Raw genomic sequence first — 21,281 nt, 5'->3', positions numbered from 1 at the left:
TTAATCAACTTCTTTTTCATACGCGGGATCCAGACCTAATTGTTTATCAATAATTAAATAACTTGGCAGTATAAAAGCTCTTTTCGTATAGATGATAATTCACGAAGCCAATGGAAATTAAATGAATCGTTTAGCAACAAATAATGAATTCCTAACTCAAAATTTACGGTCGCTATGATAACCACAATAATTATGATACATACGAGTAACAATGATTTTTGTATAAAAAGACACTGTACCTATCTAATGTACTTTACAGAATTGAAATTGGACTATTTAAGCGGCCTCAGGAATATTTTAAAATTATAAACAATATTTTGGCTTATAATCATATAGACCTGGATCCCGCGTAAGAAAGAAAAGTTGATTAATAGCAAGCTGAAAATTTGTTAATAGCTTAACGGTGTCTAGTCGGACAAACTTTGATGCACGGGAACACTGGAACAGGGGAAGTTTTAATTGTGGAGCATGATAAACGTGTCGTCCTGACAAGTTTATGATGGTGAAAAATAGCAAGTTGTTTTTAAGTTTATTCGATAGCCAACGTTATGTAATATATGCGAAAATGTTTGTCCGACAAAAATGTTGGGCATTTTAACGAGTCCGACACGTAGAACATGCCACATCACAGGAATTATGTTGGTGATGAATAGCAGTCTGATTTTTGCATGAGAGTTTAATGAAAGGTTAAAAAAGCAATTGGAAGTTCTGTCCGACAAAATTAATGGGAAGTTTTCGTAGTCGGACATTCTAAACAGGTAAGATATAGACAAAAATGCTGGTGATAAATAGCTTTCCGACAAAGACGAAATTAATAAAGTAAATTATTCCTTAGCAAGAATGACTGTTGTCGGAAAAAAATAAGGGGTAGATTTTGTAGTCGGACAATTTAAAAAAATAATTTTTGAAATTTTAATAAGGGGTGATTACTCTATGTCAAAAGCACCTGCAATCAATTACAATCGATATCTTTCGATTTATCTCAACATCATTTAGATACCTCACTGTAATACATTTATAGTAGATCAGGCAAATTATATTATGGATTGGGTGGTCTAGCTATCTTTGTCTGCCACATGCGCGGGATCGCTTGGTTAAAAGAGATAGATAGACCACCTATCGACTTTTTGCACTGTATTCCCTGTCTACCCTTATGTCTATGAATACATTTCCATTTAAGAAAAACTGTCACTTTTGACAATAATTCATAATAAATTGCAATCGTAACTTCAAATTTAAACTAATCGATTTATTTTGGCAGCAAATTATTTCTTGCCCTGTGACATATTAATTACATTATTTCATTTGTAGAAAGTTGAGAAAAATTACGTTATACAATTTTAGTAATAATTTATTTAGGTACCCTTTTTCAATCAAGCAAAGCATTATAGCACGAAAAATGATATTCAATAGAACTTTCACAATAATTATCTGGCAACTGAACCTCATTTAATTGATGACCAAGTATTTTACTAACTTTGTAAAATTTTCGAAAATTACTCAAAAATGTTCCGTTGAATGGTTTCACTTTTGATTTGGCGACTTAAAATTTAAACTGTTGACACTCAAAAATAGACACAAAAACACTCCATAGTTAATATAAATTTTAATTTCCAACACACGTGGCAAACAGAAACTCAGAGACCATGTACTTTCAAATACTACTTTGTATAGCACAAAGTGTCACACTGACAAATGCAGCCTTCTAATACATACTTCTAAGCATAATGTGTCATATTTACGTATATTCTTATAAGCACCGAAGTTTTAGACTCTTCACATTTTTCAATGTCGTTTACAGGGTTAAGATTTAAGTATGGAAAAAAATGTATACAACGTTTTTTATAGGAAATTTTCCGTACTTTCTGATGCACCTAATTAGAAAACCCTAAGAGATTTCTTTCACATGTTCTTTGACATTTTTTATTGTCGTTTTGAGAATATCTAGAACAAACTCCACCCAAAAAAATAATTGTTTTGCAATATATACATGCATTGATACTTACCTCACTGTTTTTGGAGTGTGCATGTATATATATGCACATGCAAATATGTGAATATAAATAATAATATACAACTAAAATAGCTTTATCAATATGTGACTAAGTCATTCTGAAAAAATGTTTTTTATTTATTTCCTTCGATTTGCCCAAACTTTTTGTCCGACATATAACTTTTTGCGTTACAAAATATAATTTGTACATAAACAAATCAAAATTAGCTTGTTATTTATCACCAACATGTTTGTCTATATCTTACATGTTTAGAATGTCCGACTAGGAAAATTTCCCATTCATTTTGTCCGACAGAACTTCCAATTGCTTTTTTAACCTTTCATTAAACTCTCATGCAAAAATCAGACTGCTATTCATCACCAACATAGTTCCTGTAATGTGACATGTTCTACGTGTCGGACTCGTTAAAATGCCCAACATTTTTGTCGGACAAACATTTTTCCATATATTATATAACGTTGGCTATTGAATAAACTTAAAAACAACTTGCTATTTTTCACCATCATAAACTTGTCAGGACGACACGGTTATCATGCTCCACCGTTAAAACTTCCCCTGTTTCAGTGTTCCCGTGCATCAAAGTTTGTCCGACTAGACACCGTTAAGCTATTAACAAATTTTCAGCTTGCTATTAATCAACTTTTTTTTCTTACGCGGGATCCAGGTCTAATATAGAATATCTCGGGAAATATTAAATTAAATTAAATCATGAAAACAGTATTGGAAAACAAGTGGCAGGACTCTTCTTTTAAAAGAAAAAACGTTTAATTTTGATGAGTGGTTCCTGAGATACTACCGATTAAAATTTACGGGCATTTACGGCCAAGATATAAAAAATACGATCATAATTTTCGAACCATCACCTTTTTATTTTTATCCTCTTTCATCACCTCAATTTTCATATCTTTAAAATAATCATAACGTATGTTATTGTATTAAAAACTATCGATATTACGAGTGAAAATTGCCAAAAATAGCAAAATTCCAATCAAAAATCAGGTAGGAGAAAATGTAATCTCAAAGTTCAAAATCGGTATACGTTAAAAAAATGCATTTCTTGGCTTCCCATGGAGCCATTCTCTTCATTATTTTTTTGTTCCCAAGTAACTCGAGTAGAGCCATCTAACTAACGCATTATTAAATGTCAAAGCTTTTGTGTTGTTATAATAATTTAATTTATTTATTATAACAAAATTTTTGATTTGTTTAAATGAATATTGTTTAAATAATTATACAGCTTTCAACTGAGAATATTTGTGTTTTTAACGTTAAAACATATACTTGTAGTAAGTTTATCTAAATAAAGTCTACAACTGGAAAAAATATGTAGTTTTTTTTTCTTATAAATAAATTAATTTATTATAACAAAACAAAAGCAAGTTTGACATTTAATAATGCATTAGTTAGATTACTCTACTCGAGGTACTTGGGAACAAAAAAAATAAGAGAATTGCTCCATTGGAAGCCGAAAAAATGCATTTTTTTAAGGTATATCGATTTTGAACTTTGAGATTACATTTTCTCCTACCTGATTTTTGATTTAAATTTTGCTATTTTTTGGAACTTTCACTCGTAATATCGATAGTTTTCATTATAATAATATATGTTATGATTATTTTAACGATATGAGAATTGGTGTGAAGAAAGAGGTTAAAAATAAAAGGTAATGGTTCGAAAATTATGATCCTATTGTTTATATATTTGCGTAAATGCCAGTTAACTTCAATCGGTAGTATCTCAGGAACCACTCATCACAATTAAACCTTATTTCTTTTAAAAGAAGCGACCTGCCGCTTTTTTCCAAAACTATTTTCATGATTTAATTTAATATTTCCCGAGATATTCTATTTGTTTATAAGCCAAAAAATTGTTTAAGATTTTAAAACATTCCTGAGTCCGCTTAAATAGTCCGATTTCAATCCTGTAAAGTACATTAGATAGGAACAGTGTCCTTTTATACAAAAATCATAGTTATTTTTATGTATCATAATAATTATGGTTATCATAGTGACCGTAAATTTTTATTTAACAATTCAATTGTTGCTCAACTGTTCATTCAATTTCCGTCGGCTTCTGGAATTATAATCTGTACGAAAATTGCTTTTATACTACCAAGTTATTTAATTATTGATAAACAATTACTTATGTAAAATTTTAGTTGAAAATTAAAGATTTTGTTGGAAAAACCCGCATTTTCCGGGGAAAATTTTCTTCGAAGTAAATCGGGGAAGAACACATCTCTATGCAGAATTTAATTACGGTGAATTTTTATTTGGGTGTTTTTGGTGTAAAGTTAAAATCTTTGGAGTTATAGAGCAAAAATTAAAAAAACACGATTTTCGGGCGCCATTTTGTTTATAAAAAAGTAGCCCACTGTCTGCGGACTTTGCATACATATATTATTAATATATACAATAATAAGGTTCGATTCCAGCCATAAAATTTCTGGTAAATAACTTTTCCTTGTATTTTGCTAATTAGCCCAGAGTAACAGGGTTCCAAATTAAAATCCTGAAATGTGTATCATCAGTGTATAGATGTACTTACAATAAGCAGTAAGCTGCAGTACGACCGGTTTATAACAGACGGTTTTCATGGAAGAGAAGCCTTTATTGTTTTCATAAAATTTATTTAATATGTTATAGGTACATTTAATTGTTAATACAGTGCGATGGAATAAGTGTTACCCCCACCCCCACTTATTAACTTATTTATTTTTGGCATATAAGCAAAACGCTCGGACTGGTCGATTTTTAAAATAATCATAGGTCATGAGCGTGCTAATAACCGGCAAAATAGAGCAAAAGATGGAAAACATATTAAATTGTGAGATAAAAAGAAATAAAACTATTAGAGTTGTTAAATTTAGCGATAGTAACATATAAATTGACATTATATTGATTGTTTCCCACCTTTAGACGTATCAGAGGAGTATGTCAACTAAAACTATCACTGTGACATTTGCATTTCTCAAATTCGTTCGATACGTCTAAAGGTGGGAAACAATTAATATAATGGCAATCTATAAGTTACTATCCCGAAATTTAACACCTCCACTAGGTTCATCTATTTTTATCTCACAACTTAATATGTTTCCATCGCTTGCGTTATTTTGCTGGTTATTTATGCGCTCATCACTATATTATAGCATGAATGATTCGAACTTTACGCGATCCCTCTTCAGGTCAGAGCCATAACTTTGATATTTTTAACCCTTTCGCTCATAGTGTATTTAATTGAATACATCAAATCAGTATACCTCTAATTACAAATTTACCGGAAATTTTCCTTTTATTCCTGATTTATACAATATCAGTAGTATTTAATTTTCAGTAGTAATTGCACAAGAGTTATTATCGAATTTTTCCCGAGTGACATTTTGACAGTTTTATTTTCACAACCCGAAGTTATGAATAAAACAGGATGAAAAATACGTTATTAGCGAGGGTCGAAAGTTCCTGAGAACTTCTATAATGTTTATTTTAATAAGTTACAGGGGCGAAAAAAAAATATTGAGTATGATTTTAATTTCGAATCTATTATTTAAAAGAAACTTTCTGTTTATTCTAACGGACTTCTGACCCTCAGCAATAATGTAGTCTTCCATTCTGCGTTTAAATTTTTTAAAAATATTTATTAATTTTCTCATGATTGGAAAAAAAATGAATGCATTTAAATTTAATTTGACCGAAATATTGCGCCTACTCTCTTAAAAAGTATTAAAGTATTATACATGTTTGTAATCAGTATTTTAATGGCTTTTAATTGAGGTGTCACATGATCTACTTTCCTATTTAAAAAAATCTAAGGTATGGCTCTCACCTGAAGGGGGGTCGCGTAAAGTTCAAAACATGGATGCTATAATATACCATCAATATTTTAAAAATCGACTCATCCCAGCGTTTTGCTCATGTGCTAAAAATAAATAAGTTATTAATGGTGAGTAGCACTTACTCCAGAGCACTGTATATTTTCTAATACAAAAGCTTTTCGGTTACTAAATATATTTAAAAACAATAATTCACCTTCACAAATTGTTAAAGATTTCTCCAATATTGAAAGCCTAAGTAGGTTTCCGTTTTTAATAAATGTTTTGTTCGTAAAATTATTCTATAAATTTCTAAACCAAAAAAAGTAAACGCAAAAAGCCGTGAGTATAGTTATAGCTGTTCAACCTCGAACGTTACTGAATAATTTGTTGTGGCCTATGATAGCCTATGATAGCCATGGATGGCTACGATGACAAATGTGTCCGCGAGCTGCTTGATAACATGAACTATAGAAATATAGCCTATTTTGGACACGTAGTAAGGGGAGACCAGTATAATATTCTTCAACTTATTGAAGAAGGACACAGATGAATTGGTAGAAAGCAGGCCTCTTGGTTGAAGAATATCCGAGAGTGGACAGGAATAAAGAAAGCAGAACAACTATTTAGAATAGCTCGAGACAGAGACAGTTTCGCCATGTTAATAGCCAACGTCAAGGGGACTTGATAGGGCACGTTAAGAAGAAGAAGGCCTATGATAATATACAAGTAATACACTACGGGGCAAAATTAACCGCCCACCTTAAAAATGGGCCATTTTTAAATAATATCGCTGTAATAATATTGTTTCTAAGGAGGTAAATTTTTATGGGATACCGGGTGTACGAATCAAACAGTGTTTTTTCTCAAAGTTCGCATCACCCCGTGGAATATTCTAGCATTTGTAAAATACTGAAATTAAAACCCAACTATAGCCTCATAATTTCTCAACAGTATGTTTTTTTATTCATTCGTTTATGTTGTACCATAAAAAAGTTAGGTGTTTTAACAACTAGTTATGTTTTTCATTAATACAGAGTGTTTTTCAAAAAGTATGGCAAACTTCAAGGAATTCTAAGACGTACTTTTTGCGTTTTTTTTTGGTTCTAAGACGTAGTTATTGCGCATTTTTATTTTATTGCATTTACAGGAAACTTCACACATCTTATGGAATATTATTTAAGGTCATTTAAATACAATAAAAATTATATGAATAGATTCGCCTTGAAATAACAATCAGTACATATCATTGCGCCAACTCTGAATTTTGACTAATAAGGGCGTACATTAAAAGTGTGGGTACCTATGTACCTAAATTAGAGAGAGAATTTTGTGATAAGGAACTTCATAAATCTTTCTCCAGGCATTAAGATTTCTTATATTATAGATAATAAAATGTCAATGCAACAGTAAAATAAGGGTCAATCTCACGCTAGTTTAAGCTTTTTTCAATACCTATATCTTACTAGCGGTAATTTAATTTGTGCTAATAGTACTTATGAACAGGGCACTTTTGTCGACTTAAAACATGTGATTTCCGTAAATTTTAATTACAATTTACGCTTTTATTAAAAAAAATTCAGACCTCGCGCAATAATTTGAAATGATTTTCATTGAAAGATGAATCTCTTTATGTAAATTTTATTGTAGTTAAGAGACAATAAATTTTACATAAGATGTGTGCGATGTCCTTTAGTGTGAATGAGTCACAACAGAAGAAGCTATCTGAAACACCTTTTTTTTAAATATTGAATGGGTTGCATATGTGAGTCCATATTAAATGTAGTAATGAAACACAGACTTACTCACAATCATTTAATTATACTTTGACGACCGGTTTCGATCTCTACATTATACAGATCATCTTCAGGTCGGCGTTACAAGTAGTTAAATGCTACAATAAAGAAAACCAGAGTTAGAACATTATCTGGTTGCACAAGTGTTAACAGAAAGCCAAATTCGAAAAAATTTTTTTGCAATAAAGGTTTTCAACTGTTGACATTTCAGAATATTGATACCTACAAATGCACACCTATGAGTTAAAATGCTCATAAGCATATATGAGCAAATGGGTGCATGTAGTTTGTGAGTTTGTGTTGAAATTTAAATTATTAACAATTAAAACAAATTAAACCATTAAGCAAGCTTAAATATGCATCCAAACTCAAAATAGCAATAACAAATAGATAGTAATATTGTTCAAACCTACTTACATGCCGTTACAAGGAATGCGTTGCCACTTAGTTGTTATCATATTAATTCGTCCAACTTATGCTGATTGGTTTGCTGGTAGGGTTATACGGCAAACAGACATGTTACGCAGGTCAAAACAAAGTAAATTTTTGAATTTGGAAAGGATCCTGAAGGAAGATGCGTGCTGTGAAACTGGTGATGGTGTTAGAATGGAGAAAGACAATACTCAAGTGGTTGTGTATTGAATGTAGCCAGGTATGATATTTTTCATACCTGGCTACATTCAATACACAACCACTTGAGCATTGTCTTTCTCCATTCTAACAAGACATCACCAGTTTCATAGCACGCATCTTCCTTCAGGATCCTTTCCAAATTCAAAAATTTACTTTATTTTGACCTACGTAACATGTCTGTTTGCCGTATAACCCTACCAGCAAACCAATCAGCATAAGTTGGACGAATTAATATGATAACAACTAAGTGGCAACGCATTCCTTGTAACGGCATGTAAGTAGGTTTGAACAATATTACTATCTATTTGTTATTGCTATTTTGAGTTTGGATGCATATTTAAGTTTGCTTAATGGTTTAATTTGTTTTAATTGTTAATAATTTAAATTTCAAGACAAACTCACAAACTACATGCACCCATTTGCTCATATATGCTTATGAGCATTTTAACTCATAGGTGTGCATTTGTAGGTATCAATATTCTGAAATGTCAACAGTTGAAAACCTTTATTGCAAAAAAATTTTTTCGAATTTGGCTTTCTGTTAACACTTGTGCAACCAGATAATGTTCTAACTCTGGTTTTCTTTATTGTAGCATTTAACTACTTGTAACGCCGAACTGAAGGTGATCTGTATAATGTAGAGATCGAAACCGGTCGTCAAAGTATAATTAAATGATTGTGAGTAAGTCTGTGTTTCATTACTACAACTTTTTTTTTATTTTCAGCTGATTATGTTGAGTTGTTTGCTTCATTTAATCGTGACACCATATTTTCTGCTTGCCAAAATAATATCTGATGATACAGATATTTATTATATATGTTTGCAGAGTATTTGGTTTATGGGACATGTAGGCAGAGTTCTAATTATTGTTGAACCGTGTCAGAGTTGTATAAATGAGGTAAGTTATTTTTGTCTTGGACTATACAATAGATAACTATTAAGAACATTCCTAGATATCAAACTAAAACAAGCTTATGGGGGTAAACAATATTATGGTGGAGGGGTAATAAAAGTGGAAGAAGGAAAAGTAATTATATACAGATAATAGATCTAGACTAAAATAAGCGTTAAGAGCTGTCATCTAGAAATATTTCTTTATAAAAATATTAAACCCTTCAAGTTCAAACTCAAGTGATCTCAGAAATTACATTTATAGGGCTGTCAATGAGGGTATGTGGCACCGAATTCCATCCTACTATATCGATTTATGTGATATTTGCACACTAAGTAGGGAATAGCCCAAGAAACAAAGCCTACCCTATGCCGATACGTGATTTTGTCTTGGGGGCGGTTCCCACCCCTTCTCGGGGGTGGAAATTTTTTTGCTTAAATAACTACGGAAGTTGCTAGAGAACCTAATACTAAGCGAAAACTGTTCTATAATTTTTTTTCGAAAACTCAATACTTTTTGAGATATTCCTGGTTGAAAATTGGCCATTTTCATTGAAACATAACACCTTTTTAAACGGTTTTTTGCGAATACCTTAAAAACTATGCATCTAACTAAAAAAACCATATAAATCATTTTTGTAGCTTATAAAATAGCAAAGAGATTCTTTCCCTTATGAATCTTCTACTTATAACACAAAAAGAGATATGGTAAGTAAAAAAAACTTGTTTTCTTGGTGTATGCTCAAATCAGTGTATTTAATTTGAAAAAGCACACATCGGCAATTTTAGGTGTATAATGTTACCAATAACATTTGTTGTGCTTGAAAAGACCTTTAAAGTAAGCAATACTAAATGTCGATTACATTCATACTATGCGAGATAAACTGTAAAAAATTTGATGAATAACGTATTTTAAGAAAAAAATGAGACTGCATCGTTTTCGTTCTACAATACATTTTACTATAGTGTTCTTTTTATGTTCAAAAAGTTGGGCGGGTTTAAAATGAATGGTTTAAAAAAAAATAAGATCAAATTATTGAGCGCATTTTTAAATTTTCTTAAAAATCTTCCTATTTCTCCATGTAACCCGAAAATGATAAGAGATGTCAAAAAAAAGATGCCATACAAAAATGTAGGTTTCTTCTAGATAAACGTTTTGATTTTGTTTTTTATAACAGTATCTGTTATCATTTTCAAGTTACATGGAGAAAAAGGAAGATTTTTAAGGAAATTTAAATATGGGCTCCATAATTTGATCTTATTTTTTTCAAAAACCATTCATTTTAAACCCGCTCAACTTTTGAACATAAAAATATCACTGTAGTAAAACGTACTGTAGAAAGAAAACGATGCATTTAAATTCTTGCGGATGAAGGGTTAAACACACTTCTCAATTTTTTTTCTTAAAATTTATTAGTCATCAATTTTTTGCAGCATCGCTTAGTTTGAATGTAATCGACATTTAGTATTGCTTATTTGAAAGGATTTTTTAAGCACAATAAAAGGTATTGGTAGCATTATACACCTAAAATCGACCGTTTCTCTGTTATTTCAAGTTGAATACACTGATTTGAGCATGCACCAAAAAACAAACTCTTTTACCTACCATATCTCTTTTTGTGTTATAACTAGAAGATTGAAGAAGGAACGAATCTCTTTGTTTTTTTATGGGCTACAAAAATGTTTTCTATAATTTTTTTAGTTAGATGCATTGTTCTTAAGATATTCGCAAAAAACTGTTTGAAAAGTATATTTCAATGAAAATGGCCAATTTTCAACCACGAATAACTCAAAAAGTATCGAGTTTTCGAAAAAAAAAATTATGGAACAGTTTTTGCTTAAAAGTAGGTTATCTAGCAACTTCCGTAGTTGTTTAACCAAAAAATTTTCCACCCCCGAGAAGGAGTGGGAACCGCTCTCAAGACAAAAGCACACATCGGCATAGCGCTTTGAATAAGGAGATATTTTCAGGCTATTCCTGAAATTTCATTAAAATCCATGCAGTAGGATAGAATTCGGAGGTAGTAACCTGTTCTTGCTCCCATTTAATGCCCTATTATCTTTTTGCTAAATTTTTCACGTTATATGAATATCTACTACAATAGAAAATATGTCTAAATAAATCAAATTATAATGACTTATACCCTTTGACAAAAAAATAAATTTGATGCAAAGCACATGAGTTCTTTGTTTATTTCCAGTGTTTTTACGGCATGTAACTTCTTGCGATTATCATATTCAGGATAGTAGTCAAATGAATCGGTTTGAATTTCCCTTAATAATTCTTTATATTTGATGGAGTTTTTATTGTATGATTTTTCCTGATTGGTGATAAAGCTCCCTTCCTTTCTGTTTTCTATTTTTGTTCTCCAGTGGAAACCTCTATACTCTGGGTATAGAGATGTTTGAAGAGAAGAACTGACAAAAGATGGGGAAAAATAAGTGAGAAGAGGTTTAAGACAAAAAGAAAAGGGGCTTAGCTCAGGAAAAAAAATTAAGAGGGCAGAGAGACACTAAATTTCAAGTATTGGCTTTGGAGATATGAGAAGAAAATTTGGTAAGGAAATGATAGTAACTAGAAAGAAAATGAGACCTGTTAATACGAAAACTTAATACAACTAGGTAAGAAGATAGAAATAAAGTGATATAAAAAGGACGATAAACAGAGAAGAAGAAGGGCGCCAACTCAACAAGAGGTTGAGATTTTTTTGAAGTAACGAACGACAAGAAATAAATGACACTAGATACAATCACCTGAAATACAAAAATACTAAATACTGATCTTGTCTTGCTATGTTATATACTGGTAATACAGACTGAAATAAAACACCAACCTTAATACATACAAATATATTAATAATAAATATTAAGAGGAAACAGTAGCGATCAACAGGTAGCGAAAACGCGTTCCAAGATTGCGGCTGTAATTTTGAATATTTTTTCGAGATATTTGGCACACATATTCGTAATATAATAAAGAATTGCGGTACAGAGCCCAATTTGAAAAATATATTAATATGTGGAAATTACTCTGTACCGCCATTAAGAAGAACAAAAAAATACACTTTCTTCAAATAAACTTTTTTATTCGATACCTAGATTTTGTGACATTTTGGAACTACTAAAATTTTTTATTTCATTAGTAGTTCCAAAGTGATACAAAATCTATCCATCGGATAAAAAAGTTTATTTGAAGAAAATGTATTTTTTTGTTCTTCTTAATGGCGGTACAGGCTCGTTATTTTAATATTGTATTTAAGTACAGAGTAATTTCCACATATTAATATATTTTTCAAATTGGGCTCTGTACCACCATTCTTTATTATATTACGAATACGTGTGTCAAATATCTCGAAAAAATATTCAAAATTATAGCCGCAATCTTGGAACGCGTTTTGGCTACCTGTTGATCGCTACTGTATCACCTTAAATATTAACAATTTACATATAACGCAACGTAATAACAGTGATAGAAGATCAGATAGGACCGCAAAGGCCACTTAACAAGCAATTATCCACTATCACTGGCCAATCAAAAGTATTAAAATCAAAATCCAAATCAAAAGTCCGTCAGAATAGCACTAAGTCCTTACAACTAAAAAGTTAGTAATTATTTCCTAAATTGAACTCGTCTAGGTGAGATGCACGACTAGAACGCTACGGTTACCAAAATAATAAAGATCTCACCTAGCAAAAACACTAATAAGTAATTATATAATGAGTGGGTCAGTGACTCCATATACAATGTAAAAACCTACAAGACATATTCCCTATTTTAAAACCTCGACAAAATTTTACCCCCGATTTCCTATTAAATTTTAAGATACAATGATTTATAGTTATTATTAAAAGGAAGACCTGATTTTATTTATTTAAGCAAATTACTAATTATATAGAACCAAAGAAAGAAAAAACAACGACCTACAACCTATCTATCACGAAAATATGTACCACTTAGTTCACCTATTTGTATGCATACAATTAGTTTACAGAGTAACAAATCTAGATTACCCAAAGTAAATAATTAAAGTAAATAAGAACTTATCTTGTACAACCGCCGATTATTAAAAAAAATTAAAGTCCTTAGGAAAAATCCTTTTGGCGCAACAAAGCTAGTTGGCTGCTGTGATGGGTAAGTTTTATCGGAAAATCCTGGATGTTGTGAACACAGGTAGTGGTTTTCTCCAAAATGAACAGCACACTCTATGAGTGAACCATGGCAGGGTTGCTACTAATACTACTGGTACATACTTCAAGCGATGTAAGGTGACTAACTGACTAAACCACTAAATGACTACGTGGCTAAGTCACTAAATGAGTATGTGACGGAATCTAAAATAAAGTTTATCAAGTTTAATTATATTCTTAATAACAGTATGTATACAGTACAAGTTCACTGCACTGGGATCCAAAACAAAAAACTCAGGTTAGGTATGTGTCATGTCAAAATTTGTAAAGTTACTTCAATGTAGACATGACAGACTTGCACGAAGCATGAACATGCGCAGAGTGCAGAAGGCTGTATAATACTTATGGAAAAATTTTTTATATAAAAAAACGGCAAAAAGCCTAATGGTAGCACATGAAGTAAATTGAAATTTAAATGTAACAATAAAACTTATGACCTTGAATGACTGTTCCTTTGCAAATGGGAATGAATATCATTATTATAATATGGATTATATATAAATGTATGTGGTAAATCAATCTAACGAAATACCTGACTACAATGATGCATTGAATATTACAAGGAAGAAATGCGAGATATAATTTAAATGTATTATGTATTTACTGAAACAAGCGGACACGTCGCGCTGTCGGAAAATATAATTCTTTTATATGGATATGTTTCTAGATGTATTCAAGTTTGATATATTAGTTTTCCCACATGTATTAGGCTGACGTTCGATTTATTTTAGTTACATTTCATTTGGTTTCAACTCCGTCACAAACAATGAGAATAAAATCTTCGACGTGCCGCTGTGAGTTCACTGACCTGACTAAAGTTTCTCGCTTACGATTTTTTCCTAGCGCCAAGCAAGTCCGAGGAGCGACCTCTGTTGGTTAATCAGTCGCCATAGGCGGGCGAAGCGCCAAATTATTGAAGGGCAACGGGTAACCGTTACACAGTTAGGTATCTTCATTCAGTTGATATTTTCTTTGACCTGATCTTCTCATCTGCACTTTGGTCTCTCTCTTGGTCCTATATTTGTAGGTTTCAATATTAATATTTTCTATATTAAGTAAATGTATCTTTTTCCTTTCGTAGGACATGCACCAGCTATTTTAACCTTTGAGCTAGTCTTAAGAAATTTACTCCTCTTTCGCTTTTTCTATCAAAGTCATCGGTGAGTACTCTAAGATTTTTTATCTCTTTTGACTGTTACCATGCCGTCAGCGTATCCTGTCTTTATGTAGAGCTTTGTATGAACATACTGTTGATTCAAGGTTTTTAATTGCTCCATCCAGTGCTATGTTAAAAAGTGTTGTAGAGCGGCTGTTACCTTATCGAGCTCCTATTTCTATATTGGTAGTTTCTGTATTTCCCTCGTATGTTACTAACTTTTTCTGCTACACAGTGGTTCATGGTCATTCTTGCTAATCTAATCAGTTTTGCTGGTATATTTATTTTCCGTTTATAGTAAGAGTTGGTGTCTATTTACAGAATTGAAAGCTTGCTAGAAGTACATAAATAGTAGTTGTAAATTTATGTCATATTCGTAGCACTTTTTAAATTATTATGAATGATTAACAAATTTAATTTAATTTACTAAGCTTAATTATTAATAAAATATTGTTATAATAATTATCAAAATAAAATTATTATTATTATAATGAATAAAATAGCGAATGTACTCGTTCCTTCGCCAAAATTTCTTAAAATAATACAGAGAAATTAAAAAAAAATTATAATATTATTATGTCATAATATCACATTAGAGCTTAAGCTTAGTGCACACCAATAGACACGTTGCACGATTTTGGTCTCAGCAACGTATCTCAGGATGTCTCAGTTGACATGTTGCGAGACCAAACTCGGACTACGGGCCGTTGCGAGACCAAAAATCGCATGTCTAAAGTCTAAAGTCTCTCGATTGAAATGGGAGATTTAATGCAACCACCTGCAATGTAGAGACACGTTGCTCAAGAGCAAAAAGTTCATAGTGAGTACCTCGTGTCTATAGACAAGACATGACCCACTCCATAGTGATGTTCCGTTTAAAAAGAATAAGAAAATGCTTATATTTTACTTAAAAATAAATTATTTGGCAATGCAATTTGAAATTTTGGTTACTTGGAATTAGCACTTGAACGTAATTATTTAAGGTATTTAGGAATTAAAAAAAGCTTCTTTTTATAGAATATACTATTATTAATCTTACTCTTACTCGGACGGTCAGGAAATAAATAACCTAGATTATACATTCAAGCTTTGGAATAAGGTTTATTTCCTTTTTCAAGAAATTCTGCAATACAAAAAGAGAAAAAAATTAAAATATTAATTTATGAATGTTATAACAAAAAATATATTTTTTTTATTTAAATAAAGCCTCATCCTCCTGAAGCATATTAGCGACATAACGGTTATAATATTATATATGCTACAGTTCAAGTTGATTATCGAGTTGGAGTTGACTTTTCCTAGTTCGAGTCGCCTCAAATGGCTGGTTTTAGTAAGAGTTGATTATAAAAATATAGAATGAAGATTTTTATTCAACATTTACTAGTAAAAGTAGGCTCCAACTAGTTAAAGTATACTCTTCCCAATGCCATTTAGTAAAAGTTGATTCACACAAACAACCGATTCTAGAAATTAAATGTTACTGTATATTATGTTCAAATCGTGATATTTATAGTCCAGGTTTTATCGTCGCCCCCGTTAGGTAAATTATTCCAGTTCGATTTTTTTGCACAATCTTACTCAAGAAGAGGTCTTTATAACGAATCCACAAGGTGTCAGGTGATACCGTAATCGAAAAATTGTTTAAACAATTTTTTTTTAACAAATTCACAACAAAAATTCACTTCTGATATATTTTTTAAATCATTAATTTGGGTCATTCGGAGCAAAAGAGGTCTTTTGTGATTTTTCTGTAAAATTTATTGTTCTCGAGTTAAACGCGATTTAAAATTTGAAAAATGCGAAAATTACCATTTTCGAGGCTTAATAACTCATTTAAAAATTATTATTATTATGAAAGTCAGAAAGTCACCAAATCAAATTTTAACGACCCCCCTACAAGGTACTGAAGAAATATTTGTCATTATTGTATTACTAAGCTGTTATTTTTAATTATTAACAATGAGCGCTAGGAGCGTATTGAGGCGGCTGTCAATGTGAGTGCGACTGAGATGCACCATTGGATCTTACTCGCACTCACATTGACGGTCGCCTCAATACGCTTTTAGCGCTCATTGTTGATAATTAAAAATAACAGCTTAGTAATAAAATAATGAAAAAAACTTCTTCAGGATCTTGTCGAGGGGGGGGGGTGGCTTTAATCTTTGATTAGGAGACTTTCTGACTTTCATAATAATAGTTTTTAATCGAGTTATTAAGCCTTAAAAATGCTCATGTCGCATTTTTCAAATTTTAGATCGCGTATAACTCGAAAACTATCAATTTTACAAGAGACCTTTTTTGCTCCGAATGACCAAAATAACTTAAAAAAAATGTCCGGAGTGAAATACTTAGTTATTTATAAAACAGTTCGTGAAGTATGCTTTTTGCGCACGCACGCGATGTTTACAACACGAGCGGGCCGAGTGCTATACATCGCCTAAGTGCGCAAAAAGTACTTCACGCACAGTTTCATGCAATATTTTATCTACCAAAAAACAAATAAAAAAACTGCAACTCTTCGTCACTGGAATACATTCCTATTTTACAATTTTTTTGGACTTTGACATTTAAAAATTCAAACTTCTGTCAAACGACAAAACTGTCAAAACCTTTTTTGTAATTTATTGCTCACATGTCATCACCACGACAAGGCGAAAGTTAAGGATATTTGATTACATGAAAGTGTGCTAAAAAACAGTGCGAAAAAGTAAATCCCATTTAAAATACATTATTACTTCAGGCACACTTTAAACCGTTCATGTAATGCTATCTATATTTACCATTTTCACACAATAAAAACTTATACGTAATATGAGGTAGAGTAGATAAGAATTATTTTTGTTAATTTGGTTAACAAAAATTGGTTAAACAATTTTTCGACCGCGGTACCGCCTGACACTGTGTATTTGTTATAAGGATGTATTTGTTTGAGTAAGCTTGTGCAAAAAAATCGAATCAGAATAATTTACCTAATGGGGGCGACGTTACAGCCTGGACTAATAAGTAGTTGAAACGGTTAAAATAAAGAGACGCACACTTATCAAAAATGCACGTGAGATTATATTCGTATAAATTGTATAATCTACTTTTACTAACAAGAGTTAGGAAGAGTCAACTTCAACTAGTAAAAGTTGATTTAAATTTTTCAAATCAACTTTTTCTGCTCGTTTCAGTTGGCATTGACTCGAACTAGAAAAAGTCAACTCTAACTGAAAATCAACTTGAACTGTAACATATACAAATAACAGTAATATCTGGTACTTAGATGATTAAATTTTGTACTGTACAACATATTGATATAAGATAAATACCCTATTAGTTTTCTGTAATCAAAGTTCTTTCCCAGTAACAATTGCAAGCTGTTCGGGATGCCATATATACGTCTTTCAATACTATATTAAGGACAATCAATTAAAAAATGAACTATACTGTCTGCTACATTACAAACGGAACACTTTGGAGCTTCGCTCTTTGTGAATAGGTGTGCGTGTGTATACCTATTATGGCCCAGTCTCAAATGTGTTAGGATTATTTGGGATCTTCTGCTTGCTGCTGTTGGTTGCCACGGAGAGATGTCACTTTTAATTAGTTTTAGTTTCGAAACCGAATTTTGCCACTCCCGGTTCCACTCACTTAACACTTTATTTTAAAAAAAAAGGCTTTTAAATCACTTGCCACACTCCGATGTTCGACCTCAGATTCGTCACTACCAATAGCATCGCGAGCACTTATATCTGCGAATTCGTTGCCATCGATACCAATGTGCGAAGGTATCCACAAAAATTTACTGTTCTGGAATTTTCTTGAGCTATCTGAAGTTCCAATTTTATCATTTTTTCTATGGAATGTTTCGGATATAGATTTTGCATAGCTTAAATAGCGCAGAGGTAATCGGAAAGAATGACAGTGTAGGAGATGTGTTTGCTGTTAATATATTGTAGGGCTTTGAACAAAGCAAAAGTTCTGATGAGTATATATGGTGGAATAAGTGGGGAGGTCAAATTTTAAGGGACAAACACCCTATTCTGTTTTTGACGCATCGGTAAATATTTAAAGCCAGTGTTTGTACTGCTGGTTTAGGATAAGATTAAGCTTTGCTTTAGAGATTGATGCATTTGTTTGATCTTTAATATTTAAGCTTAATGATACATTAATTTTCGGTTCTGCAATAGTCCACGGAGGCCAGCTGTCAGACTTTGTTAGAAAAACTTTTGGGAATTGAATATTTAGTTCAGAACAGTACATTCGAATTCTTTCATAGCATGGTTTTGGTGTGCGAGGCCTATTATCAAAGTAGTTCATGTATTTATCGTTGAAGGTATTGTCGTACAAAGGTTTACTTTGATCTGAGGTAATAGAAGTTGAATGAGATAGTGTCAGATACAGTCGTCGGTATTGTAAAGGTGGTTCACCGGCTTCACTCATTAAGCTTTCGATGGGAGTTGTCCGGAATGCTCCAAGAGCAATTCTAATGCCAAGATTGTGCACAGTGTCGAGCTTTTTAAGTGCTGTTGGTGAGGCTGAAGCATATGCGATTGACCCGTAGTCTATTTTGGATCTTATTAATATTCGATATACTCGCAATAAGGTTGTTTGATCTGATCTCCAATTTCTATTAGCCAATGTTTTCAATAGGTTTAGTCTTTTAAGACATTCGGATACAATCTGTTTTATATGCTCTTGCCACGACAGTTTTTGATCAAACCACATACCTAGAAGTTTTGCGGATGGTTTAAATGCTATTATGGAGTTATACATCTTTAATGTTGGGTAAACTTGAGGAGGTTCTTTGGTGAACAATACTGCCGAAGTTTTTGGTACTGAAAATTCAAAATCTGTACTGGCTGACCATTCTTCTAACTGTTTTATCATTGATTGCAATGTATCTGCCATTAACTTAGTCTTTTTGCCTTTTATATAAACAACAAGATCATCTGCGGATAATCGAGCTTTTAAGGGATTAGGTAGATTATGAATGATACTATTTATTGCTACTAGAAACAAAGTAGGACTAAGTACTGAACCTTGCGGAGTCCCATTTTCTTCAGCGTATTCCTTAGAGTACGAACTATATACCCTAACTCGAAATAACCTATTTTACAAAAAAATTTTAATAAAATTAAGACAATTTGACAATTTCCGCCTATATTCCATGACTAATTTTTTGATAATGTCAAATTTTCAACAAGTGATAAAAGCTCGTTTCAGATAAAAAAATATTGCAATACAGGATTGTTTTGTGGCTAGCGCTTCGTGAATGTCACTTTCCAAGTCCAAGATATTATCAGTTCCAGAGCGATTAGGTCGAAATCCATTTTGTTCTGGTATTAAGTGATTAGATGTATCCATCATCCACATCAGTCTATGGTTAACCATTTTCTCCATTAAGGTGCTCATTGAACATGTTAAGCTGATGGATCTATAAGAGTCAGATTCTAGACTTGGTTTTTGCGATTTTATAAAGGGAAAGATGATGGCTTTTGACCAAGCTGACGGAAATTTGTTGTTTTGCCATATTAGATTAAAGAGATTGAGTAGGTATAGCTTAGCGGAAAGAGGAAAATGTTTTAAAAATATTACTGATATGTCGTCTGGTCCTGGACTAGTGCTTTTTAATTCCATAGGGGCATTATTCAGTTCTTCAATAGTAAAAGGTAGGTTAAGTGAATTGTTTTCGCCTCATTTTCTGGCAAGTTAGCACTTTCAGCTTGTATCTTGTAGTTAAGGAAAGTAGTACTATAGTTATTATTAGATGGCATATTATTAAATGTTTTAGCTAATGCATTAGCCATTTTAATAGGACAATTGAAAATTTCATTCTTTATTTTTAATTTTGAGATCAACGATGTATATTTTAGGCCAGATATTTTCTTTATCCTTTTCCATACTTGATTCGTTGGAGTTGAAGAATTTATTTCAGAAATATATTTGGACCAGGAAGATGTTTTGGCTTGTTAGGTATTATTTGGCTTACTTTGTTTTCAATATTTTGTATCTCTTATACTTGTTTAGCGCTGCTTTATTTATCCTAATTGCGGTATCGCATTCTGGGGTCCACCATGGTACAGGGTGATAGTTTTTTTGGTCTTTTTAGTATTTCCGACAAATAGATTGGCACCAGTTTTAATTATATTAAGCAAAGCATTTACTGTCTCGTTAGCATTATTGGATAAAGAACAATTATTTGACATTTAATCATTAATATAAGTTTCCAATTTGAACCAATCAGCGATCTCGATTCTCCACTTTGGTAGAAACAAATCTTGTCTTATAGCCGTAGAGTTCTTTATTATTATGGGATAGTGATCACTGCCATGGTAGAACTTCCCACGTAAATCGTGGCATGAGTGTAGGGTCGCAAATACTTAGGTCGATTGCTGAAGAGTTTCCTGTACTTACATTGAATCTGGTAGGAGGGCCGTCGTTTAAGAAATTTAGTTGAAGTTCTGAAATTATGTTCTTCAAAATATTCCCTCTTCCATCTGTGTAGTACGATCCCCAGATTATATTATGGCTATTCAAATCCCCCACTATAAGACGGGGTAAGGGTATATGATCTATTAGTTCTTTTAATTCAACGTAAGTTACTGATGCACTAGAAGTTAGGTAGAGATTGCAAATGAAATATTTGTTTTTTGATTGTATGTACTTCTATAACTAATGCTTCGAGGTTTGTTGTTACCGGGAATTCCTTAACCTCCAGAGATTTTTTGACAAGGGTGGCAACGCCGCCAGAAGAAAAACTGTTTTGTGTTATTCTATCTTTTCTAAAACATTTGAAATTATTGGAATT

General features: G+C 32.0%; 1 protein-coding gene across 1 annotated transcript in view; it reads left to right on the top strand.

Annotated features, from left to right (window-relative positions):
- LOC114330226 (gustatory receptor for sugar taste 43a-like) overlaps positions 1 to 21,281 on the top strand; it is a 51,065-nt gene that overhangs the window by 12,529 nt on the left and 17,255 nt on the right. The window contains exon 3 of the mRNA XM_028279550.2: positions 8,978 to 9,151. Coding sequence (XP_028135351.2) covers positions 8,978 to 9,151 — 174 coding nt within the window. The remainder of the gene's footprint in view (positions 1 to 8,977; positions 9,152 to 21,281) is intronic.

The sequence above is a fragment of the Diabrotica virgifera genome, chromosome 7 (assembly GCF_917563875.1).
Source record: "Diabrotica virgifera virgifera chromosome 7, PGI_DIABVI_V3a".
In the NCBI taxonomy this organism is placed as follows: Eukaryota; Metazoa; Arthropoda; class Insecta; order Coleoptera; family Chrysomelidae; genus Diabrotica; species Diabrotica virgifera.
Note: the sequence above shows the minus strand (reverse complement) of the source record. Positions and strands in the feature narration are given on the sequence as shown.